A 27590-nucleotide genomic window follows, 5' to 3' on the forward strand; every position below is an offset into this window, starting at 1 on the left:
CTATCTATCTAGACCCGTACCAGTCGGGCTTCAGGCAGGGGCACAGCACAGAAACGGCATTGGTCACGTTGGTGGATGATCTCTGGAGGGCCCGGGACAGGGGTTGCTCCTCTGTCCTACTCCTATTAGATCTCTCAGCGGCTTTTGATACCATCGACCATGGTATCATGCTGCAGCGGTTGAAGGGGTTAGGAGTAGGGGGCACCGTTTTGCGGTGGTTCTCTTCCTTCCTCTCCGGCCGCTCGCAGTTCGTGTTGGCAGGGGGGCATCTTGCATGGGGAGTGCCACAAGGGTCGGTCCTCTCGCCTCTTCTGTTCAACATTTATGTGAAGCCACTGGGTGAGATCATCCATGGTTTTGGGGTGAAGTGTCACCTGTACGCTGATGATACTCAGCTGTACATCTCCACCCCAGACCACCCCAACGATGCCCTTGATGTGATGTCTCGCTGCCTGGAGGCCGTGTGGGTCTGGATGGGGAGGAACAGGCTCAGACTCAACCCTTCCAAGACCGAGTGGCTGTGGCTACCGGCGTCCCGATATAGTCAGCAGGTGCCATTGCTGACTATTGGGGGTGAATCTTTGCCCCCCACAGAGAGGGCTCGCAATCTGGGTGTCCTCCTGGATGCACGGCTGTCTTTAGAAGAGCATATGACGGCCGTGGCCAGGGGGGGCCTTTTATCAGGTTCGCCTGATCCGCCAGTTGCAGCCCTTTCTGGACCGGGACGCCTTGCGCACGGTCACTCATGCCCTTGTCACCTCCCGGCTGGACTATTGTAATGCTCTCTACATGGGGCTCCCCTTGAAGAGCACTTGGAGGCTCCAGCTGGTCCAGAATGCAGCCGCGCGGGTGGTTATGGGCACACCTCGTTGTGCCCGCGTGACACCCCTCCTGCGCGAGCTGCACTGGCTCCCAGTGGTCTTCCGGGTGCGATTCAAGGTGTTGGTTACCACCTTTAAAGCGCTCCATGGCACAGGACCCAGGTACCTTCGAGACCATCTTCTGCCACCAATAGCCTCCCACCGACCAGTCCGTTCCCACAGAGAGGGTCTCCTCAGGGTGCCATCAGCCAAGTTATGTCGGCTGGCGACACCCAGGGGGAGGGCCTTCTCTGTGGGAGCCCCAACCCTGTGGAATGAACTGCCCCCGGAAATACGTAAGATCTCCGACCTCCGGGTGTTCCGCTGCGCACTGAAGACCCTGTTGTTCCGCCAGGCAGGGCTGTCAATATAATAATTTTAAATTGGGGTATTTTAATTTTTGGGGTTTTAAATCGGCCAAATCTATTTAATTATTTTAATTTTTAATTATTGTGTCTTGTGTTTTTAAATTGGCTGTACACCGCCCTGAGTCCTTCGGGAGAAGGGCGGTATAGAAATAAAATTATTATTATTATTATTTATTATTATTGTAGCATCTGGTGTGAATTTCTTATTTTAGGAGGAATGAAGAAACGTAGTGATAGTGGTATATTTATTTCAGTCTACTTAATCCAGGGGTATCAAAATCGATTGCATCACAGGCCGTATCGTGCATATCGGGATGTTTTTTGCCTTTGTGGAGCTGGGGTGGGCGTGGCTTGCATGGACCAGATCCAACCTGTGGGCCGCCAGTTTGACAGGCCTGATTAATCCCTGATTGAGTTGGGATTTAAACCTGGTCTATATATGCCAAGACAAATGTAATCTCCCCTGGACTGAATTGTTCATCAGTTCAGTGGGGCATCTGTTGGCAGCAAGATAATACATGAAGCTGTTGAGAAGGAAGTTATGTACCAAGAAAAAGAGATTTGTAAATTAATTTTAAATTACAGTATGTATTGTTATTGACTTGTTGAAATTTTGGTGATGAATAGGTATAAATTCAGCAGGATTATATATTTACTTGGTTATCATCTTGCTCTGGAGGTGACATTCTTAACTGTCATGGATTGCAGTCATTAATATACTCCCTTAGCTATCATTTATCTTGTTAGTAGCCATTATATGAACATGTGATCATACTGCATAACGATCTCATTAGGTGAAAACCACTATATTAAATATTACATTCACCACTGGAAGTTAGTGGTAATTGGCAATTATAGCTGTATGAGTTGGCAATTTATTTTTTAAAAGGAAGTTTATATTGGTTTTTTAGTTAGTATTACTTATAAATTAATGAACTATAACTGGATATTGGACTTGGGGAGACTCATATTCAAGAGCCATTTGACCATGGAGTTCATTGGTGACTTTGGGCTAGTGACTGTGTGTGTTTCTGTATGTGTCTGTTTGCCTTTGTTACTTAGTTGATTTTGGATAATATTACTTTTCATGACTGTGCATTATTATATAAATGTAACTGTTTTAATCTGATAGCTTCAATGCTTAATTCTTCTAGGATTAGTTTTACACTCTGCTGGAATTTTTAGAGGTACTTTGCAACAATAGAGATACTTTGCAACTATATCTGGCAGAAGCAGAATGGCAATAATTACTCCTATTTATTCATAATTAACTAGTTAAACATAGTTAACTATTATGGAGGTTGTGAACTAGACTGAATTATCTTGACAACCATTCCTATACCTTAAGCATCATTTTACTTTAAAAGTCTTAACTTTTTTGCATATATGAAAAGAGAAAAAATAGAAGCTGTCTTATCCAATTGTCAGTCAGGACAGGTTCTTTTTAAATATATTTCTATGTGAAAGAAAAGTTTTTAATAAAGAGCTGAAAGAGAAAAGGCACTCTTAGGTTTATGTAACATTAAGAAGTTTGTTTGCCTTTAACATCTTGAATTAAAACTGAAAACATCACTTCAATGCACAAGTGGAAAATAGAAATGTGGCGATTTGCTTGTTTGAAATCTCTGTATTAAGCTTAGCAGAAATATGTCTTCAGTAAGTGTGCAGCCAAAACTATTAACATAATAGTATATTTTAGGTATTGTTCAGGGTTATTATTTTTTTGCTTATAATCTGAATACACATCCCTTAATAAAGAAACTACAAAGAATTCCAATTGTTTATTACAAAATGCTAGCCTCTAATATATTAGTGATTTCATACTATTCCCACAAAGCTTATGTTTACTATTAATATATATGTAGGTTGCATTTCCATTACTCCCATTAAATGTCAGTTATGCTCCTTAACTATTAAGGTTTGTAAATTCTTATAGTAGGTGGTTGCTATTTTTCTCCTTTGTTAAGGAAGTGAAAAACATTGCTATGTTTTGCTACTTTGCAGGAACTGAGCCAATTTAGAACAGAGAGATTTCCTTGAGAATTTTAATTACCATTGGTGAATTTCTTCTCCTCGAGTTAACATGCAGTGCTTGTGACCCTAATTTTATCTTTCCTGCATTACGTCACTCACACAAAGCTTGTTTCCTACTTCATATGCTGAACTACATTTCATAAAATAAGTTTTGTATTAAATCCTACCTGATATCACTGATAATAGTGAGAGGTATAGAACCAGTATGACTTAAAGGGTTGGACAGACAGTAAGGAGACTCAGGTTCTAGTCCATCTCAACTGTATAAATTCCCTGGATAGGTTTAGGCCAGTTATTCTGTATCAGCCATGAAGTTGTAATTGTGGGGATAATGTGTAGGGATAATTAGGAGCCCTGGTGGTGCAGTGGTTAAATGCAGTATTGCAGATAAACTCTGCCCATGGCCAGGAGTTTGATCCTGATCGGGCTCAAGGTTGACTTAGCCTTCCATTCTTCCAATGGGGGAAAATTGTTGGGGGCAATATGCAAATAATGCTGACATTGTAAACTGCCCACAGAGTGCGGTAAAGCAGGGGTCACCAACCTCAGGGACCACTAAATTCATAATTTTAAATCACTAATATGATCTGTCTAATGACCAGCTGGGTGGGCGTGGCAAGGTGGTCATGTGACTGAGTGGGCGTGGCCAATTCAATGTCACTCCCATCGAGGGGCACCTTGCCAACCTCTACTCGCTACTCCTCGCCTGCCTGCCTGCCTAGGGCCCTAACAGGAAGCAGTTGCTGGAGCTAAGCAGGCACCATGAGAAAGAGTTGGCAAAACAGCTGGCTCAGTTCAAATTGGGTCTGACTGAGAAGGAGGCTCAGCAAAAGCACCTCACTGAGGACTATGAGAATAGGCTTTCCAAGCAGAGGGAAGACCTGCAGGAGTGCAACATCAGGTACCAGCACCTGGAGGCTCAGCAGACTGAGATGGTCAGCCAGTTCCAGGCCATGATGCAGTCCCACTGGAACAAGGCCCTCCGGCTCTTTGCCACCAGCGGCACTTCCCTCCAGCCTTCACCCAAAGCCCCACACCAGGAGGCTGAAGCAGACCCCAAGTCAGAATTTCTGTCCCCCTCTGACCCACACAAAAAGATCCAGAAGGGGAAGACTGCAGCAACACAAACCTTTATTGCACGTATCTGGCCCAGGGGCCGTAATTTGAGGACCCCTGATTTAGTGCAATATAAAAAATGCAAATAATTTTTCTGCAGACCACTAAAATTTTCTCATGAACCACCAGTGGTCCATAGACTACCAGTTGGTGGCTGCTGCTGTAAAGCACAATGGGACAGTATATAAGTCTAAATGCTATTGCTGTGATCCTGATGTAAGCTGCCTTGTGCTCTCGAGGGTAAAATACAAGCCTGGCTGATAAACAGGCAAACCAGCATTTCTCAACCTTTGCAACTTTAAGATACGTGAACTTCAATTCCCAAAATTTCCCAACCAGCAAGCTACAAAGAAAAACTTACTTCTGCCTTTTTTACTTCAATTCCCTCCAAATCTGAGAAATTTAGTCAGTCTCACTGGTATGTATTGTTAGTGCATCAATTCTCGTGGGAAAACATATTTTTTGAAAACCTGGAGGAAATTAAATTCAACTCTGTGAAGCTCATTAGAAGGTGTGGACTTTAGTGATCAGAGCTACTTTACATTGTCACAGGAAAAAGTGGTTAGATGATTGGTGGGTGTTAGCAGTGTACAGCTGCCATTTTTATAAAAACATTTCTCTCTTCTATTTCAGAATTCTTTAAAGAAAAGGGGACGTTCTCTAGGGAAGACAGACAAGAAATCATCTGTCCAGGTACAGTAATTCCAATAATTGGTATGCTATTGCAATAGAATATCCAGTGAATACTTAACTTCAAAAAATCTTTTGAAGTTTTTATCTTTGCAAAAAATCCAAATTGCTTTTTGTTTTGTTTTGTTTATATTTTAGGATGGTGTTCTGATTTTTCATCTTCATCTTGTATTTCAATGACAGAGTAACATATTTTGTATGCAGAAAAGCCCCATTTTTAATCACTGGTATTTCAAGTAAATCTGGCCTCTGATAAGCAGAGTCAAGGAATTTTTTTGACTTAATGCAACAGATATTTGGAATGGAAATTCCATTAAATGCCAACTTAACTGTTGTTGCCAAACCAATAAGTGTATGTTGTAGAGCCCTCATTTAATATAGGCACAGATGAACACTTACTAATACCCTAACATGACCATCTGCTTCAACACGCACTATTTATCAACTGCAGCATGTACTGTAAATAATTTTCACTTGCTAACAAATGAAAAGACTATCACCTATATCTTGTTCATATAGCTGATACTAGGTTGCAAAGGAATAAAGTTTGTGTTGAAATTATGGGGCAATAATACTTTTTGCTTTTGTTTCATTGCTATTTAAAAGCAGCCCAACCACATCATTTAAAAAAATGTAGGTCTGATGCTCTTAGTGTTAATGTTTACATGCTCTGCATGGCATTGACTGACCATGAATAGCTCTGCAATATCAGGAATATATTGTTCAAATCCTCCATGAACAATTGTATCACCAGAAAGATGCAGTTATACAAAGGAAGTAGGATTCCAGTTCATTGCATTGAGCTGGACTAATTTTTAAATTGAGTTTATGCTCTCTCCCTAAGGCCAAAATTGATGTTTTATTCTGGTTGCAATCCTTTGTTTGATCAATAGCTGGAAAAACATAGATGTTTCTGTTGAAACTGAGATATCTTCATGATTTAGGGCAGTTATGTAATTTTGCATTATACCCATGTGTTGACCAGAGAACCAGAAAAAAACAGATGTGTCCTTTGCAGGCTAGAATAGACTGGGATAGCAGTAATTTTAGAATAACCTATATTACACTTCAGTTATCAAGATTATGTTAACGAGACTGGAATCATTCTGTTTTGTATTCCCAGTGTTCTCGCTCTTTGAGTTTACATTGTTGGTCTCTTGAATGTTAAATGAAATTAAAATGACCCTTTTAGGAAAATACAAGAATCTTTGGTGAGAGAGTCCTTGATTCTCATCTACATGATGGCTTAGAAGGTATAAACCATGGATAATACAGCCAAATTTGAGCAGTCCTCTCTTATGACCAGAAGGATAGATTCTGATCTTTGAATATAGAATGGAAATTTGAATAACATGTAGAACGGAACTCAGTTAAAATGCTCTGTGCAATTTTCTTAATTTCTAAAGTGATGTTTACTTTATTTTTAAAATCGTAATCAGGGCTCAAGAGATTGAACATTTGAATATCTATAGAATGATTAAGTAGATATATGAATATAGGAACAGGGAGATTAGGACCTATTAAAAGAAATGTAAAGTTATGCGTTATAGAAGTATTGTCCTTAACTGATTTATTGTACTCTTTTTTTCTATGGTATAGTTTTACTATTGTTTGGGATTTTTTAAAATGTAAGTTACCATGGGTTATACATTTATTTAGAATAATATAAGCTTTGAATAAACAATGCTGTCAAAAGAAAAAAGTAATATATTCCCCAAACACATTTTACTTCAAGCTCAAATAAGGTTGAAGCCTGATTCTGCATACTGCTGGGTTTTTTATTTTTAATAACCTTGGTAAGAGTTTCCAAATGCCCTATTATAGCATATTTCAAATTGAGGTCCATATTCAGAAGAATATGTGTTACTTTTATAGAGGAACTGAGTATGCTGATTGAGCACAGTTGATGTCAGCTAGTGATTTATTCCCCAAGCTAAATCCGTTATCATCTAAATTTACTGTACGTAGATTGAAGTGCTGGTTGCATGATTTTCAGCATGATTTGGTGCGCACAGCCATCCATGGCTGATCTATAAAGTCAAATAGGGTAGCCCTGAGATCCTGGAAAATTATGGTGTGGCAGTAGGAAAAAATGTCCTGGAAGAAAGAAGTATTTAGCCATTTCCATATTGCTACCAAACAAACTACATGAATGTGGCCACAAATTATCATGGCAGATTATCTGGACTCTTCAGTTATAATTCAGACTGGGATATGGGACAGAAATAGCATTGATTGTCCCTTTAGATGAATTCTGGATGGGTGGGATGGGATAGTGCATCCAACCTCACCCTACTTGACCTCTCAGTGGCTTTTGATGCCACTGACCATTGTGCCCTTCTGGATTGGCTCAGAGAGGGTTGGGGATAGGTGGCATAGTATTGTACTGGTTTATTTCTTTCCTTTAGGCTCAATTCTAGTCAGTAATAATTGGGAAGGAGAGCAGAAGTTTCACCTGTAGCCAGTGTGTGCTGCCACAGTGATCAGTGCTTTCTCTTCTCCTTTTCAACATCTGCACGAGGTCACCACGTGGAGTAAAGGTATCATCAGTATGCTGATGATGCCCAATTATATATTTCTAACCCTGGTGAATTAAACAATGCCATGAACATCTTATCTTAATGTCTGGAGGCTGTAAGTGTCTGGATGGGCAAAAGAAACAGCTTCAGCTGAACTCCGGCAAAATTGACTAGCTTTGTGTTTGGGGACTTCCAGCAATATACAGTCTTTGGTGCTGGGTGGAATTGCATGACCTCAGGGCAGATCCGGTGCACAATCTTGGGGTCCTCTTAGGCTTATGACTCTTGTCTCATGAGCAGAGGGGGCAGCTGTGGCTAGGAGGGCCTTTGCATAGCTTTGTCTTGTGTGCCAGTTATGCCTGTTCCTGGATTAGTAGGCCCTGTTTATAGTCACTCATGGTCTAATCACCTCTAGACTGATTACTGCAATGCGCTCTACATGGGGCTTTGCTTGAACAGCATTTGGAAGTTTCATATGATGCAGCCCCCAAAGATTGCACCATTTAATTTTGACACATTCATGTTGCTTTCTTAGCAAGGAGTATGTTAACATCTATTTTATTTTTTAACAATCCCAAACCCCAAAATTGGTGGGGGAAAGAACCTTCAGACCACTTCCCAGTTGATGTTACATCATCACAGTATCAACTATGTTCCCCAAAGGTCAGACATTAAGCATATGAAAATGCATTTCCCCGGTGGAAAAAAAGCTAATTCCCCTGATTAACTCCATCACATTAGCCTGATTCCAAAAGGTAGCTCAATGTTTCATTTCAGTATTAAAAAGACTCCATTGGAAATTGGGAACTAATAAATTCATATAAATAAATGAAGAGCAACAAACTGAGGAGAGTAGTTTTGTGTCTTTTTGCTGAAATCTCTTGATATTTGAACTCTTTAAAGAGATATCCAGCATTTGAACAATCGGACCCAGAAGCAAAGATCGGCTGGAGGCAGATGGAGGCATTTATTGAACACAGTTTTTAGGATATGCTCATAATTCCAAGGAAACATAACTACTGGCTTGCCTCAAAGGATAAAAGGAAGAGTTTTTTGATCTTTAGTGAATTTCTCTTCCTCCCTCTTCCAATTTATGCTATGTCTGAATCTGGTGCAATAGAATTTCTATAATGATAATGCAACAATGCAGTACATTTTAAGAATTGAAAAACAGTTGCTTTTTTTCAATTCTGGCTGATGCAACTTTAAGCTGTTAGTTGTAACTGAATGCTCATAGTGTATTGGACATCTGGAAAGAAGGTTTCAATGATTACTGGAGACATTCTTTTCTTCTGAGGGTTTTCTTAGAGCTTTCATTCCATGAGTTATGTAGGCAGGAAATGAACTAATTTTATAACGGTCTAACGGTCACTTTTAATGAGATAATGTTCCTCAAGGGAAAATGAAAATGTTATCCAAGAGGAACTGATTGGTTTAGGTTTTATGAAAACTTCCAGTTCTCAAACAGCAACCCCAACTTTGGCTTTTCAGTATAATATCAATATAAATATAATAAATTATTGATAGTAGGTCCATGTTTATCGTACTGCCACAAAGGAGCAATAGTCTTTCTAATATACAGTGATTTGTTAAAAGTACCATTTTCTTTTGGTAATGCTTGCACCATTTCTTTTTTGATCCTAGGAAGACAATGCAGATCTCAAATGTCAGTTACATTTTGCTAAGGAGGAATCTGCTCTAATGTGTAAAAAGCTATCCAAGTTAGCCAAAGAGAATGACAGTATGAAGGATGAGCTGACAAAATACCAGTCCTTGTATGGGGACCTGGAAAGCTCTCTCTCCATAGAAGAGTTGGCCGACTCACCTCACTCTAGAGAAGCTGAACTAAAGGTCCACTTGAAACTTGTTGAAGAAGAAGCCAATATTCTGAGCCGTAGAATAGTGGAGCTTGAGGTTGAAAATCGAGGACTGAGGGCAGAGATGGATGACATGAAGGGGCAGGGAGATAAAGACCTTTTGGGACAAGATATCCAGTTGGCTTTCTCCATGACAAACAATGGAGACTCTGTGGAGAGTGTGGCAGAACTCAGACGGCACTTGCAGTTTGTGGAAGAAGAGGCAGACCTGTTGAGACGTTCATTGATGGAGCTGGAGGAACAGAATAAGCTCCTCATGAATGAGCTCAATAAGTACAAATCAGATCATGATCTGGATATCACTTTATCTGAGGACAGCTGTTCAGTGATCAGTGAGACTTCTCAAGAAGAACTGGCCACTGCCAAGGTCCAAATCAGTGAGCTTAGTGGCAAAGTTAAGAAACTACAGTATGAGAACCGTGTGCTACTCTCCAACTTGCAACGTTGTGACCTTGCCTCTTGCCATACCACACGGCCCATGATGGAGACAGATGCTGAAGCTGGTGATTCTGCCTTGTGCATCCCAACCTCGCTTTGGAAAGAAATTCCTAATGGGGGAGAAAATGATGCAAAGGAGAAAATACCTAGCAATGGCTTCAGCAAAACTCACGAAAGCAGCCCCAACCAGCTTTTCAAATGTAAAGACTTTGAGACCCTCCTTGACATCCGAGATCAGGCTGCTCTTGTCAGCAAAGCTATTGATGTCCTGATTTCTGATGCCAATGGCTTTACCTCTAACCTCAAACTTTGCATGGACAATGACTGTGCACAGTTAGTTCTGAGTGAGGCAATGGACAATGAGAATACGACAGACTCTAAGCTGATCAATGCTATTTTGATGCGGCTTGGAGTCCTGCAACAGGAGCTAAACACCTTTATGAAAAAAGTGGACCATATTGGTGGCTGCTTGAAAGATCAGCAGGATTCCCTACCGGGTTCCAGCTCCCAGGACTCCACCAAAGAAGCTCTACGAAAAAGTCATGGTGCTGAATTCCAGGTGAGGGTTTCTCTGAGTTGTTGACAGTGACTCCCTTGCAGTTATGATTGCTTTATTTGCTGTACAGTACTGTTTTTTCTTGCCTTAACCAACCAGAACCTGACCCTGTTAATGTAACTTCCTTTTTCTACTTTCTCAGAGTGAAATGACAAACTAACAACTAGTTCACTGCATGGAACTGAGGCCACTAACAAGATAGGACTCTGGTTTAGCAGAGTGTGCATGGGACAGGAGATTGCCTAGACAAATGCATAATATATTGTAACCCCAACCCAAATCTAGTTCATATGTAGGGCAGAAAAAATGAAATCATAACCCTGCCAGAAGAGGATTACATTACAAGATAATCAAGATCATGTGCCATGACCTTTCCAAATCATTTCCGCATATTGATAGATTTGCCATGGAATGGAATAGTACCCATTTAAAGTAATTCTCCAAAGTCAATTCAGTAAGAGAAAACATTAGCTTCCAACACTTAATTTTGGAGAGGTTTACTGAGATAACTTTGCCATATAGTAAATATAATTTGAGTATTTGTCAGATGCATGCATTTTCCCTGTTTAGAATGGAGGGATGGAAGTATGATTGAAACTTCACCTCTGCAGACAAACTGTGTGTTTGTCTTGACTAAGATAATGCTTAGGAAAATTGAGTCTTGCAGACCAGACCCTGGTGTAGCAAGAGAAAATGTAGTGACCCAAGCTGGATATGAAATGCTTTGGCTCTTGTGGGAAATGGTTTGGGAGAATGGCTGGATTGCAACCTCCTGCAGCACACTCCAAATTTTCAGAGTTCTATTTTTGTGCATGCACTGGCCCCCTCCGTTATTCCAGCTAGCCACACCCTCACCCCTAGCACTGCATGGCACCATAACTGGTGTTTGCACATTTTTTCCCTCTCTCTCTTTCTCCCCTCCCCAAACAATCCAGCCCACGTGTCTGCTCATTTTGTGTCTCCTTTTATTTTCCACTTTATCTTCTGCCACAGTAGTGAAGCTCCTCTTCCTCTTCATCCTTTTTGTTGTCTTGTAGCTCTCTTTATTGTTCCTGAGACCCATTTGTTTTGTTTTTGTTTTTTCTTTTCTTTTCTATTCTTTTGGTTTGTTCTCATTAACTTGCCCATGCATGCAGCAGTCTGACTTTAGGGAGGCCCCAGACTGGGATGTCGGGGAGAGCAGGCCCTCTGATCTGTATCGCAGTAGCAGCAGCAACACTGCCACCATCAATTCAGAAGCCAACATGGGACTTGACCGGAGCTACAAGACATACCAACGAGAAGAGAAGGATTCTTACATGTCTGAGGTATGTGCCGATGTTCCGAAAGGAAGAGAGGATGGCTGGCTGGGGACTCTGGAAAGAGTTACTTGGCTGGGAAAATATCAGTTAATTATATATTAGAGGGGGGAAAAAATAAAGGTAATGTTCTCATTCATTCACCTTTGCGTTTTCATTTCTGCTAAACCTTTGGGAAAAACCAAATTGGAATATGTAGATAACATGTCAGAGATCTCAGTAATCAGCAGCATGTTAATTTGACTAATAACAAAATGATTCAATCTGGTGTCCATCCTATTTGATGGGTTGCATCACTTTGTTGGCTACAGATCATGGTGTTTGAGCCAGCATAACATATTGGGAAAGCACCATATTGAGGAAAAATGAAGTATAAAATAGAAAGGATTTGAAGGAAGATTTGCTGGCTTCTTGTGCAAGATTGCAATTTGGAAGTTTTCAGTTGCAGGATTACAATATGCAATAAAGCCCATGGGGCCATTGCTGACAGTTTTTCCAGGATTCTTCCTTTTATGTTACTTTCTAGAGTTCTCATATATAGTAATTAATATAGTAATTGTTACATTAAAGCATGTACACAGACACCTCATTGCAAAGGACAAGTCTTAGATTTATGCACAAAGATACACAAAATGCAAATGTTGCTCCCACTATATCATATACAGGGTTTTTTTGTTTTGTTTTTTTGGTATCTTTTCCCAAATAGCATAGAGTTATTGGGGTAAAGTTGAATACATAGATAATAACAAAAAGATTCAATTTTGGGTGTCATGATACCTCGTCTGACTATTGGCTGTTATACCATTCTTGCAGATCAAGGAACTGCAACTAGTTCTTTCTGAAGCTAATGAGAGTTTGAGGGGCTTACAGGAACAACTTTCCCAAGAAAGGCAGCTGAGGAAAGAGGAAGCAGAGAACTTCACACAGAAAGTCTGCCAGGTTAGTGGGATTTGTTTGGAGTCATCTTCTGGGATGCAAGAAGGGCTTGCAGCAAACATATAAGAGAGCACTGGTGCAAACTTATCCCTTGTGCTGCTTCAACCATTTTGCATTTGGATACAAGCACAGAATAATTCTCTTCTGCCCCCTCCGGTTGCTAACAAATAAACAATGCTTTTAGTTGGTGTCTCTGCATATTGGAAATGTATTGCCATGAATCAGTATATAGCAAGTGTATAGTGATACTTACCTACTTGGTAAGTGTTTGGTGACTTTCAGGGGTTAACCAAAATTTGTGGAATGAACTCTGGATGCTTCCAAACAGGTAGACTGATGTCTGAAACCTTTGGGTATTTCTCCCAAACCAGCATTATTCTGAACAACATTGCCCAGAATATTTTAATACCCTGTTTTCCCCAAAATAAGACATCCCGTGATAATAAACCCAATCAGGCTTTTGAGTGCATGGCAATAAGGCCAAGTGCTTATTTCAGGCTTCAAAAAAATATAAGACAAGGTCTTATTTTCGAGGAAACACAGTAGTTGAAATTGCTCTCACTGTATTTTGTTCCCATATCCTTTTATCATTTTTTTTGGTTTTTCCATACCAAACAGTTCAAATATTTTAAAAAATAAAACACTAGTGAAAGAGAAGAAAATAGTCATGCCTCCCATACATTAGACTTTTCTTGTCCGCACTCTTGCTTCCTTTGATTAAATGTGAACTGGCTTTGCTGGTACCCCTCACCCACACCTCACCCTGTTGTATAATGTTCTCAGTTTCTTCCCGTGTTTTATCAGCTAAAGGATGATCACCAGAAGGCCCTCCTGAGAAGGGAATTTGAGCTGCAGAGTCTGAACCTTCAGAGGAGGTTGGAGCAGAAGTTCTGGAGCCAGGAGAAGAACCTTCTGGTACAAGAATCCCAACAGTTCAAGCAAAATTTCCTGCTTCTTTTTATGAAGCTCAAGTGGTTTCTGAAGCATTGGAGGCAAGGGAAATCCTTGCAAAATCAATGCAGTGATTTCTTGGAGGTATAGTAATGTTTGACCATGAACTTCCACATCTATGTAATCAAAATCTTAAATTGACTTTAACAAAGATAACTGGGACATTTGCCTTGAGTGTACTTTGTTTTTTTGTTAATATCTTTTATCATTCTAAGACAAGGTTGGCTGCTATCATAATTTAGGCTCTGTCAAACATGCAAGAAATGGCTTTATATCCATTCCTTTTTATTTTTTTTCAAGTCCTTCACTCTTTGAAGGCAAGAGTTATTATCTAGCTTTTGGCATTAGATAATTTTCTCTATACTTATCTTGGTGAAGGTCGGCAATTGAGATACAAGGCTTGAATCAGCATTGTTTAAATTCTTTATGTATATGTCAAGTCAACTTTGGCTAGAACATACATTCTATTTATCCTCCTCTCTACTCTAAAAATGGGGCATTTATGGTCTTTGACACACTGTAAAACTACAGCTCATCAACAAAGCCAGTAGTGAGATATGTTACACTTCAACATTTGGAAGGGTCCTTATTCCTGCTCTACCTCAGGAAGAACAATCACAAGTGACATAAAAAGCATGTGGAGACTTAAGTATGCATTTTTACTTTATTAAATTATGGTATGGGAATTAATCTGCAGCGAGGCTTTTTCGTGAATGGAGAAAGCATGCTGCTGTAAAAATAACTCTGTAGTAGCATCTCTACCCTCCTTTACATTCTGTTAGCCTCATTCTTGCCCGCCTCCATCTTATCTTCAACACTGGATGGAGAAGGAATTATTTTACCTGGCTGATAAGGTTTTATCGAGTTGTCTTGGCTCTGGATGTAAGGAGAAGCAAGGCCACGTTAGATGAACAAAACAGTCTCTCATCATTATCAGAGCAACATATTCATGCTAATCGAAATAGAATGCATAGTTTGTGTGCAGCTGAAAAATTTCAGGCTTGGCAACAACAGCTTCTTTATATGCCAGTTTACTGTGAAGCCCTAAAGGATGATTCTTTCCAGGCACAAATGTCTAGAAAGGTGCCTGGTACAGAAACATGAGTGAGAGGGTGATACCGAACATAGTTGTTATGACATGGCATGGAAACGTCTCTGTGTGGCTGCTGCTTATTGTAGCATCCCACTTTGAGTGATAGGTTTGGCCTGTTGACAGTTCTCAACCTGTCACCTCTGCTTGAAGGGTCCAATAGGCTCTGTACTAGCAGGTTGTTTTCAGACAACAAAGCTGGCAATTTAGTTATGATAAGCTCCTCCTCACTGTTTGCTTTTTTTTTTAAGGTGAATAGCATGAAAGAACTATATTTGCTGATTGAAGAAGAAGAACTAAGCCCACAGCAGCAAGCAGATAATAAGACATACACTGGAGATTTTTGGTCTCAGAACATGGTAAGATGGAATAGGAGACCAATGGAATGAGGAATCCATTCTGTATAGAACTTGTGATCATTTACAGTCCCTCTTAAATACTTATTGTTTGGTACTTCTTTGAATTAGTTTAATTTGAATGCATGAGCTGAGCTGACTGAAAAATTTGCTGTCTGAAGTGATGTAATAGTTTTGTTATTGGCACCCACACAAAACTTTTACATCACCACAAACTCTATGCTTTTGCTGATGGGTTGACCCATTCAGATGTAATCAATGTTCAGGTATCAAAGCAGCGTAGCCCATAATGTTCTCTTCCCATCTGGGATATGATGAAAAAATCTGCAGAAACATTTGTGGAAAGAAAAGTTGCAGCTGAGGAGTGACATGGTGAAGATGTGGAGGGCTTGCCTCACCCCTCTGCTGCTCCTTGTTCTTTTTTGTTCAGAGATTCAGGAATATATAAATCTGCCTTGTTGTTATCTTTCATTGTTTTCTTTCTGAACCAAAAGCTTCGTTCACATATTTATTCAATACCCATGGATATCTACAAACTCAAAGTTTAGCTTGGCAGATTAGTTTTGAATTGTTCTCAAATCTCAGAAACAGTGAAATACAGTGTCCACTGTGCATATTACCTTATGTAATGTGCCATTCCCATTTATTTCTATAAGTCACAAAAAGGCTTGGCAAGTTCCAGATAATTAGCTTCTCATACCTTTTTTGCACTTTGTAGTTGAGTGCCATCACTTGATCCAGTTCAAATGTTTTTGGAACCCCTTTGTGTTTGGAAAAATATATCTTGTGTTGCCTTAGAAGTCTTCATTCCATAAATTGCAAATTATCACAATAAACATCTGTTCCTATGGCTTGCTTTGGGGGGGGATCTTATGTATTTCATCTTTCCTATATCTCCATTCACACCCAAATGCATAGGAGGCACTGCGCATATTGCATAGGATTCAAATAACTGAAAATGAATATGTATAATAATTACATGGGATGTTGGTAACAATATGACGGTAGAGATAGAGTACATTTGTGACATTCTGATGGTCCAATTTTCAATCTTGACATTGCCAGCCAAAAAGATAGATAGCCCACATAAAGTTGCATGTAAATGTTTAGGCACTTCTGGTTACATTGGATATTTTAGTGAACCTCTAAATCAATACGAGCTGGCTCAATCTCTATATACATCTTTTTTGCAAACTTGAATGCATATTATTATTTTTTTACTGAAGTTTTACAGAAATTTTTTTCCCCCAATATTCCCCCCACCCTTTTTCCCTCCCCCCCACCCCTTCCCCCATCCCACCCTCCCCCTCAGACTTCCCAGAGCAAAATACAGGGTATTTCAGTTAACAATCATAAGCTAAATTAACCTATCTATCCTTAAACTACCAAATCCCCCCCTGAAACCTTAACTCCACTATAGATAACATAATACTTCTAAAATTTAACATTCATTCATAAGCTATTTGATATTTTCTTGTCTGATACTTATTTTGAATATAATCAATCCATCTTCTCCATTCTGATATGTATCTTTCTTGTGTATAGTCCTTCAAATACGCTGAAATTTTCGCCATTTCCGCTAGGTTCGCTACTTTCAATGTCCACTCTTCAATAGTAGACAAAAAGTCCTTCTTCCAATATTGCGCTACCAACAGCCTAGCTGCTGATATTAAATTTAAAATCAATTTAGTCTCTAATGCTGTACAATCCATAGTTATACCCAATAAAAACAATTGCAGAGTAAATTTCAACCTTTTTTTCAGGATGTTCTGCATCACCCACCAAATTTTTATCCAAAATGCTTTGATTTTCTTACAAGTCCACCATATATGATAATAAGTTGCATCATCACATTCACATCTCCAACATTTAGTTTGCAAATTTGGGTACATAAATGATAATTTTTTAGAATCTAAATGCCATCTATAAAACATTTTATAAAAATTTTCTCTTAGGTTTTGTGCTTGCATAAATTTAACATTTCTAACGCAAATCTTTTCCCATGTTTCTATCATCACTGGTTCACTGAAAGTTTTGTGCCCATTTTATCATACAATCCTTAACCAATTCCGTTTCTGAATCTATTTCCAGTAGTGCATTATACAACCTTTTAATATGCATTTGACTTTGATCTCTAATCTGTTTTACCAATTTTTCCTCATTTTGCATAACACCAATTTTTTGATCTTCCCTCCATCTAGCTTGAAGCTGACCATACTGAAACCAAGTGTAAATTATCCCTTCTTCTTTCAATACATTTAAAGGTTTCAATTGCAATTTACCCCTTTCCATAAAAAGAAGCTCTTTATAAGTAATCACCTCCTGTTTTTGTTCTATACTTATATTTTCTATTGCATGTCTGGGATTTGCCCATATAGGTATCTTGTAGTTTAACTTATATTGATACTTTTTCCAAACCCTCAACAAAGCATTTCTAAGTATGTGACCTTTAAACACCTTATCCACTTTTTTTCATATAACAAGTAAGCATGCCGTCCATATAACAGATCATAACCTTCTAAATTTAATATTCTCTCTTCAGTTAAATTAAACCAGTCACTAATTTGTGATAAAACAGCTGCTTCATAGTACAATCTTAAATTAGGCATTTTAAGACCTCCTCTCTCATGTACATCCTGTATAATTTTCAATTTTACTCTTGGTTTTTTCCCACCCCAAATAAAAGTGCATAAAAGAATGCATATTATTTAAGCATCACTCTTTTCAGATTTATAAGAAAACAACAGTTTGATGGTGGTGTTGAGATTTTTATGGCAAGGAGGAAAAACCATGAGTTAAATGTAAGCTGCTACAAGAGGAGGATTGGATCTACCTGATTTTAAATTATATTTTGTATCTTGTTGTTTAGTTTGGATGAAAGAGAGGGCATTGCTGAGAAACAGAAGGCCTTTGGAATTAGAAAGACATGATATGAGATTTGAGTGGCAGGGATATTTGTAGTATAACAAAGCTAAGGTTAATGTAGATTTTAAAAATCATTTTGTCAGACATGCCATATTGATATAAATACAAACCGAGGTGGTGCCCAAACCCCCTTTATAGCTTTCTATACAAGAAGCATTTTATAGAGGAGAAATGATAAGTAAACACAAATGGTTAACTTATTACGAGATATTAGAATTCTTTCAAGGGGTCTGTAAAATAAAATCAAGGGGAAGTTTGGTAGCAGATGGATATACTAGTCAATGGATTTCTTACACACAATGATTATAAAGATTTAAAGTAGACAAAATAATGTATGATTTTGAACACTTTGAGTCTGATACAAATACATACACTAATTTAGAGGAACTGAAAGATTAATATACAATTAAAACCAGAGGCTTTTCTTGTGGGATTGATGAACAAATAGCTGGAACAAAATCATGGGACTTTTATATATGACTGTATCAATATTATTATATGTAAAAAAGTGGAAAAATTCAACACTAGCCAATGGAGGAATGGTTGGTGAAGATGATGAAACATGCAGAGATGGCTAAATTGATGTCCTTAATTAAAGAGAGGGAACATTTATGTTTATTAATGATGGGAAACCCCTTTTAGATTTTTTTTGTGCAAAACAGAAGAAAATGAACATAAAATTATGGTTTTGATGATTGGAAGAAATAGATAATAGAAAAAATATTTTTTCTTTATAGTCACAGGGTAAGAGGTAATTTTTGTTGGTACTTATCATTGCTGTAAAGAAAATCAGAAGCAAAAAATGAATAAATTGCATAAGATATGCCATGCAGGCTTTCCCCTACCATGTTTAAAAACTGTTTTTATATTTATAGCCCACTCTGTCTTTAAAGAATTTATAATGATAAAGAGTGTCTCTTTCCTTGAATAGTAAACCTTTGAGATAGGTTAGTTGAGAGAGAATGATTTAATCAAAGAAATTTGAATTTGGGGCACTTTGGTCCTAGTCCAACATCATACCACACTGTGTTTCAACATTTCTTTTGGCATGCTGAGCCTTCAAAATGCTTTTCTTTCTGAAACTGATATACCGTATTTTTCGGAGTATAAGACGTACCTTTTTCCCCAAAAAAGGAGGGTGAAAATCTGAGTGTTTCTTATACTCCAAATGTAGCCCCGCCAAGCTTCTCAAACAGAGGTTTCAGAGGCTGAAAAAAGCATCAGAAAAGAAGCTTCAGAAAAGAAGCCCCCAAACAGAGCTTCAGAAAAGAAGCCCCCAAACAGAGCTTCAGAGGCTTTTTTTCTGAAGCTGTTTCGGAGGCTTTCAGAGACCGGAAAAAAAGTTTTTCTGAAACAGAGTTTCAGATGTTTCAGAGGCAGAAAAAAAAAAAAGCAAAAAAAAGAGCAAGGCACAGAGCTCACAACCAAGGAACCTGTTGCTAAAATTCACCTCTGGGAACAGCTGATTGGGGGTATTCCTGGAGGCCATCCACCTGCCAATCAGCTTTTTTAAAATTTTCTTCCCCAAAAACTAAAGTGCGTCTTATACTCCGGTGCATCTTATTCTCCGAAAAATACGGTAGTTTGGTAAGTCTTTCTTGTCCGCTATATTGCACAATATGACACGAACATTGTATTTTTTTCCTTTTTGTATTTTTTTTTTAGCCTAATGAATATACCAAGACCTTGTCAGATATGAAGGTGATCTTGAAGGAGCTATGCACAGAACTACGGGAAGAGAGGAGAGGCATGAACGAGCTACAGCAACAGTTTGCTAAAGCCAAAGCCACCTGGGAGATGGAGAGAACTGAACTCAAGAGTCTTATCACTCAGGTTAGAATCTATGAAACATGTTTACAGCCAGATGCCAAGTTGATCAAATAATTAAAAAAAAGCTACGTTTGTAATTGCTGCAAAGAAGATTGAAAGACGCTGCTTTAGATATTTTTCTTTTCTTCCTTTTTTGTTAGTGTTTATTTTTTATTTGTTCTTTTATAATCTTTTCCTATTCTTCCATGTTTCTGTAGTTTTTAAAAATCTTTATAAAATCTTCTTTTAATAAAAGTTTTTAAAAAATGGAACATATGAATTGAGTCTTGAGACAGCATGGATAATTTTGAGGATCCTGGATATAAGAGTTCTAGTAAACTATGATTCTCTGCTGTCAAATCCCTGCCTGATTGTGTTGTTCTTATTCAGGAGGAACAAATCTGAATCTTCTGCTATAAAAAGGAATGCAACCAGGATTCTTTGGTGGCCACAGAAGAGGCTTAAATGCTCTTTGTTTTAAAATAATCTTTTCTGTTGAGAAAACTGGTGAGCAAAGTTGTGGGCAAAATAAGCAAGTAAAGCCAGAGACTGAAAGGAGTAACTTGAAGAGAGAGCATTTGGTACATTTACACAGAGTAGAGTGAGGAGGCTGCTTAGATTAACATAATAGGAGATGGAAGAGAAATCGTCTTTTCCACAGTAGTCTTGAATAGTGGATGCGACATTAACTGTTTTCCCCAGCCAAGCTACTGCCTTGAGGTATACTGTCAAGCCAGGAGTTGTAATCTATTAGACAGGAAGCACAGCAAACTGAGAAAGGCTGTTATATGGTTATCTCAGCATGTGGCTTACTTTTTTAGGCATTGGGACAAGAAACCACATGTCATCATTGTCAATGTACATCTTGTATATTGAAATATATGCTACATATGAATTATACAATATATTTCAAGACCTGCAAATATATAAAGCTGTGTACTTTGGATATTTTGAAGATATTTTTTTTTTAAAAAAAATGTTGGTTGCTACTAGAAAAACATTCATTATGTACAAAACCTCTGTAAATGCTTAGCATAGTCAGTGTTGTAGCCTTTGAATCTAGAAGCCTTGACAATTACTTGAGAGGTAGCTAACCAACCTGCCTGCCTGTCTGTTTGCCTGATTTATGAACATTAAAAAGCTATTCCATTGCATGAACTGGAATATTTTCAAAAATTAAAGATAGAGCATCGGAGATAAAACAAACAGAATAATTGCATAAGAAAACTGTAAGGAACCATATAAATACTATAAAACATGGTTCAAAATATCAATAAAGCAGCAGGCAATAAAATTTAGAAGAAGAATTGTTTATGTGATAACAAAAGCAGACATCTCTTGTCTATTTCCTTCCACTCTCCCACCCCAGCATGAAGTTTCCCTGATGGATAAAATTGCTTTGTGGTTCATATAGGAGTTGATCAAAGTTGCTAATGGGCTGTAATGAGGTAGAGGAAGATTGAAAGATTGGGTTTTTTCCTCATATGTTTTAAGCACAAAACCAGAAAAGAAGCAACTTCCATAAGCAGAGATTTCCTCCCCCCATTCAGTTAAGATGAGCAAATAAATTTTTCACTAATGAACTTTAGGTTAGGTTACTCACCTCAGTTGAGAAATTATCCATAGGGTGTCTCTGCAGTGGCCAGACTAAAAGAATGAATAGCAGCCTGCTGTTACAAAAAACAGATGCAAGAATATAAGAAGAGCCTGAGAAAAACTGTTAGGAAACTTCACCTTGGGTTTTGGGAAGGTTCCTCCTTTTCAATGATGGCATGCATGGGCCATACTGTATATTGCGTAGTGTATGGGGAGGTTTGGAGGTTGCAATGTCTGGTGAGGACCTTTTTTCTAAACCAAAACTATTTAGCTTGTGCTACCCAACCTGCATTACAATTCAGATGGGAGTTGACCAAGGTTGCTAATGAGTTATACTGTAAAATGGTAGACAAAGCTGCAAAAGAAACAAGTAATTTCTACATGTAGACAATAGTGAGAGCAGTCTAGAACATAGTAAAATGGCAGTAGGTATTTCAAAATGCTATGGTCGGTTGTACTGTATTTGTAATTCTTCTGAAGGTTGGCTCTTATTTATTTGTCCAATTTTGTATAGCCTTTCCCTCTGTGCTGGTATTTGATAAGTGTAGGCACTGTTGCAGACTTAGTAACTGCTTGCAACTTATTGTTTTTCTGATTACACATAAAGAAAGAGGTGATACCAGAAACTGGTATTTCTGTCCCTTTCAACAGCTGCCTGAAGGTTATAATGATGAAGCCCCAAGAAATGACCCACTTGTTAGTAATTTACTCTGGAGATGCCATTATTAGATTTTTCGTGGATTCCCCCAGATGCCTGCTACCAGTTACTTACACAGAATGGCATCTGCATTAAACTGCTATTATTCATAAATGTAACTATCTTGTCCAATTATTATCTGAGTAGAATAATAATTTTCTCTTCAGCTGTCTGAGCTGTCAGTTTGCAAGAGAGCCTAGGGAAAAGTCTTTTAGAATTAATTCACTCTTCTATGGAGCTGCCGCAGAAGTGCAGAGCTGTGGCCTTTGCAGCTAGTGTTTCAACCCCTGTGTCCTTAACATCTTAGTCTCTGGTTGCACAACTATACCATGGAAAAGAATCTTTGGATTATTCGTGATTTGGAAATTCCTTATTACTACTTTGCTTATCTTGATTAATCTCTCACAGTGAGAGCAGCGGTCAGACAAGAGTCAGATTGTTAACCTCTCCTCCCCCCCCCAAGAATTCTCCCTATGTTCAAGCTAATCTTCCTAAGCAACAACTTATTGCATTTTTTTTTGAGATTTAATTAGCTTTACTCCTAGCCGTTAAATCAAAGGCTACAATCTCATTTTCATCAATGGATTTCTCTTGACTTCTGGGTGACCATATCTCCATTCCATTAGGCATATGGCTTGCGGTGAATGTCATGAGTTTGGGGATTTGCCTGCACCAAGAGAACTGATTGCTTTAATGAGCTCATCATTCCCAAGACTTCATCACATGCTCTGTTTAGGATTACTATTTGCTTTAGTAATGTCTTTCTTTTTAATAGCCTTTCTTAATAGCTGCAGAGATTTACAGTTTGATAGAAATATGGATTTAGGACTCAAATGGATCTATTCTAATTATTTGTTACTCATCACTTTTCTTCCCGATTAGGCAGTGGTCCTGTTATTTGTGGATTTTGCTCACAGTTTATTAAGATTTGGAAACTAATTCCCTAATAAAAGCTTTATTTCCATCTGTTACAGGAATAATGTTTTTGTGTGATATCAGAATCTTGTCTGTTATCTGAGTATTCTGAGATAAAAGCATGTATTTTTTTTCTCCTTAATTTCCAAGATAATCAAGCTTTTCACATGATTCCTATCAGGGCAAGGCAAGGAAGAAATTTCTGGTGTGTGTGTGTGTGTGTGTGTGTACATATATATATATATATATGCATATTCTTTCTAGCCAGGTTTTACCTATGTAAACATAAAAGCCTATGAAAAAAGAAAAAAGATATATATATATATATATATATATATATATATATATATATATATATATATATATATATGTCTTTTTCTTTTTCGTAGGCTTTTATGTGCATATTCTTTCTAGCCAGGTTTTAGTTTACGTAGGTAAAACCTGGCTAGAAAGAATATGCATATATATATATATATATATGCATATTCTCTCTAGCCAGGTTTTACCTATGTAAACTTAGTTGTTCTTCAGCCCTAGGTTCTGTGAAATCTCATTCACAAGTTCTTGGGCCCTTTTTCTGCTGACAAACTGCAACTCTGTGTTGCTTCCTGGGAGACCCAGATAGCTATTTCTGCCTCTTAAGGCGTCCTCAGTGGGCCACACCCACTTCCCAATTATCCTCCCTGTAAAGGCATAATGTATCTTTTTTCTTTTTTCATAGGCTTTTATGTGCATATTCTCTCTAGCCAGGTTTTACCTATGTAAACTTAGTTGTTCTTCAGCCCTAGGTTCTGTGAAATCTCATTCACAAGTTCTTGGGCCCTTTTTCTGCTGTACATAATGAATGAGATTTCACAGAACCTAGGGCTGAAGAACAACTAAGTTTACATAGGTAAAACCTGGCTAGAGAGAATATGCACATAAAAGCCTATGAAAAAAGAAAAAAGATACATTATGCCTTTACAGGGAGGATAATTGGGAAGTGGGTGTGGCCCACTGAGGACGCCTTAAGAGGCAGAAATAGCTATCTGGGTCTCCCAGGAAGCAACACAGAGTTGCAGTTTGTCAGCAGAAAAAGGGCCCAAGAACTTGTGAATGAGATTTCACAGAACCTAGGGCTGAAGAACAACTAAGTTTACATAGGTAAAACCTGGCTAGAGAGAATATGCACATAAAAGCCTATGAAAAAAGAAAAAAGATACATTATGCCTTTACAGGGAGGATAATTGGGAAGTGGGTGTGGCCCACTGAGGACGCCTTAAGAGGCAGAAATAGCTATCTGGGTCTCCCAGGAAGCAACACAGAGTTGCAGTTTGTCAGCAGAAAAAGGGCCCAAGAACTTGTGAATGAGATTTCACAGAACCTAGGGCTGAAGAACAACTAAGTTTACATAGGTAAAACCTGGCTAGAGAGAATATGCACATAAAAGCCTATGAAAAAAGAAAAAAGATACATTATGCCTTTACAGGGAGGATAATTGGGAAGTGGGTGTGGCCCACTGAGGACGCCTTAAGAGGCAGAAATAGCTATCTGGGTCTCCCAGGAAGCAACACAGAGTTGCAGTTTGTCAGCAGAAAAAGGGCCCAAGAACTTGTGAATGAGATTTCACAGAACCTAGGGCTGAAGAACAACTAAGTTTACATAGGTAAAACCTGGCTAGAGAGAATATGCACATAAAAGCCTATGAAAAAAGAAAAAAGATACATTATGCCTTTACAGGGAGGATAATTGGGAAGTGGGTGTGGCCCACTGAGGACGCCTTAAGAGGCAGAAATAGCTATCTGGGTCTCCCAGGAAGCAACACAGAGTTGCAGTTTGTCAGCAGAAAAAGGGCCCAAGAACTTGTGAATGAGATTTCACAGAACCTAGGGCTGAAGAACAACTAAGTTTACATAGGTAAAACCTGGCTAGAGAGAATATGCACATAAAAGCCTATGAAAAAAGAAAAAAGATACATTATGCCTTTACAGGGAGGATAATTGGGAAGTGGGTGTGGCCCACTGAGGACGCCTTAAGAGGCAGAAATAGCTATCTGGGTCTCCCAGGAAGCAACACAGAGTTGCAGTTTGTCAGCAGAAAAAGGGCCCAAGAACTTGTGAATGAGATTTCACAGAACCTAGGGCTGAAGAACAACTAAGTTTACATAGGTAAAACCTGGCTAGAGAGAATATGCACATAAAAGCCTATGAAAAAAGAAAAAAGATATATATATATATATATATATGTAGGTCTTTGGTTATTCGGGTCTTCTCCCACGTAAAATTGGAAGTGTCTTGGCGACATTTCGACGAAGTCTCATTCGTCATCTTCAGGCTGGTGTTCTCGGCTTCGTGCTTCCAGGAGCAACGAAGCCGAGAACACCAGCCTGAAGATGACGAATGAGACTTCGTCGAAACGTCGCCAAGACACTTCCAATTTTACGTGGGAGAAGACCCGAATAACCAAAGACCTACATACAAACACCCGCGAAAACCTGAGAAAACATATATATATATATATATATATATATATATATATATATATATATATATATATATATATATATATATATATATATATATATATATTCTTTTGGTGAACAGACAGGAATTGTGAAGGAAAAAAGAAGACATGCATAAATGGATTGCTTTTACCATTCATCTTAAAACATGAGAAAAAATTCTTGCAGTCCAGTGGATTATGGGACCTCTGAAAGGCTTGAGTCTTACCTCATTTTGACTGACTAATCTACTTTTCTTTTCTGCTTTGGAGAAATGCTCCATCTCCCTAGATCCTAATCAATCATTTTTGCCATGAAATCATGGAATCAATCTGTTTTTATTCCTGTCTGACTTTCTGACTTCATGAAGGACAGCTCCAGCTTAGTCTTCCTTCGAAATCTACAGAAAATATATGAACTTAAAAATGTGTTATTGCTATTGAAGATTGAGGCGACAGACAATTTTTTTATTTCATTCATAAATTCCCAGGAGCTCAGAAACTTTAGAAATGACATAAAATCTTACAGGCATGAGGGGAAAGGTGGTAGAGCAAATTAGCAGCATAAAATTGAATTTGGAAGAAAGAAACTTGAGAGAACCAGATGGATAATCTTCTTCCAACAGGTGATTAAAGCAATCCTAATCATGGTGCTAAAAAAATGAATTACTCGAGGAAGTGGATTTGGCAGTTTTTGTGCCACTCAGCTACCCAAACTATTCTCTATACTGTAGGTAGTTAATACTATCCCAATATGGTGGGATTGCAATGCTCAGAAGTCACAACTTGCATAAACTACATCATTTACTAATATCATTGGGGAGTAGCAGTTCTACTTCTTGATTGCTGGCTTAGTTTAGCTCTTCCCACTCTAATCCCAGGATTTCATAGACCTTCCACAGCCTGCTGCCACATCACATATGTCAGACCATATCATTGTAATCTAGAATGACTGCTTGGATGAGACTAGGTCAATAACGAATGCTTTAAAGAGGGAAATAAGCCAGAAGACAGAAATGGTTTTGCTCTTCCAAAACTTATTTTTTAATTTTATTTTAGGAAATGTATATTGCTGCCTATTCGCACATGGTCACTCAAGGTGGCTTACAAGAATATAAAAACCTCATATAAAAAACAATAAAACTAATAAAAGAGAATCATATAATAAATTAATAAAATAATATAATAAAACAACCCCCCGCCCCAGCGACAACACATCACACGAGCCATTTAATGGGCTCCATCCCACTCTGTGTTCCCCAGGCCTGCTGGCAGAACCAGGTCTTCAGTGCCTTCCGGATGCCTTAGTTTTAATTCATTTTATTTTTTGTCCTTGCAGTTAGAAACTAAGACTGGAAAAGGTCCAGCAGAACGTGCTCTTTCTGAGTGGAAAACTGCTCTGAAGAGGGAACGGGAAGAGCATCAGCATCTCCTAGCTGAATCGTATAGTGCTGTTATGGACCTGACCAAGCAACTTCAAATCAGTGAGAAGAACTGGGACCAGGAAAAGCTGGAACTCTTGGACCGTTTTAAGGATGAACAGCAGCAGGCAGAGCAACAGGTGAAAGAGCTGCAGAATAAAATTAACCAGGTAGGAACCAAGAATGTGTGTGAAATCTATCTTGTCCTCCTAGCTCACATTCTTTTTACAAGGGTGATTTTAATACTGCATACTGGATGAGAGTCATGTCTCCTTAAGAATATGCATAGCACAAAATGACTTCTTGAATTCAAACAACTGTTTAGCATTGGAGTAGTAATTCATAATTTTTGGATTCCCATTTTTTGTCTTCCTATCCAGCTTCTTAGGATTGTTGTGAGGAGACAAACCACATGATCCCTATTAGAAAAAAGGCAGGATGAAAATACTGTATAAATAATAACAAACAATGGCAAGGAAATGGAGCAGGCATCTCTGTGGTAAAAATAAAGTGAATCACATTGTCCAATTCCTGTGAGATCACACAAAAGAATGCCAAAATGGTGCATACATTGGCTATATAGATTGCCAGGTGCACTTTCAGTAATTATGGCTGTTTTTTCACGACATGGTTAACCTAGTTCATCAATCCCCTTTTTAC

General features: G+C 38.5%; 1 protein-coding gene across 2 annotated transcripts in view; it reads left to right on the plus strand.

Annotated features, from left to right (window-relative positions):
* MTCL2 (microtubule crosslinking factor 2) overlaps positions 1–27590 on the plus strand; it is a 74280-nt gene that overhangs the window by 40702 nt on the left and 5988 nt on the right. For both annotated transcript variants that reach the window (XM_070941654.1, XM_070941653.1), the window contains 8 exons: positions 5012–5071; positions 9232–10461; positions 11595–11765; positions 12570–12695; positions 13497–13727; positions 14985–15092; positions 19680–19847; positions 26849–27100. In XM_070941654.1, coding sequence (XP_070797755.1) covers positions 5012–5071; positions 9232–10461; positions 11595–11765; positions 12570–12695; positions 13497–13727; positions 14985–15092; positions 19680–19847; positions 26849–27100 — 2346 coding nt within the window. The remainder of the gene's footprint in view (positions 1–5011; positions 5072–9231; positions 10462–11594; positions 11766–12569; positions 12696–13496; positions 13728–14984; positions 15093–19679; positions 19848–26848; positions 27101–27590) is intronic.

This window comes from Pituophis catenifer, unplaced genomic scaffold, assembly GCF_029215685.1.
Source record: "Pituophis catenifer annectens isolate HBS135680 unplaced genomic scaffold, rPitCat1.0.hap2 SCAF_3, whole genome shotgun sequence".
Taxonomy (NCBI): domain Eukaryota; kingdom Metazoa; phylum Chordata; class Lepidosauria; order Squamata; family Colubridae; genus Pituophis; species Pituophis catenifer.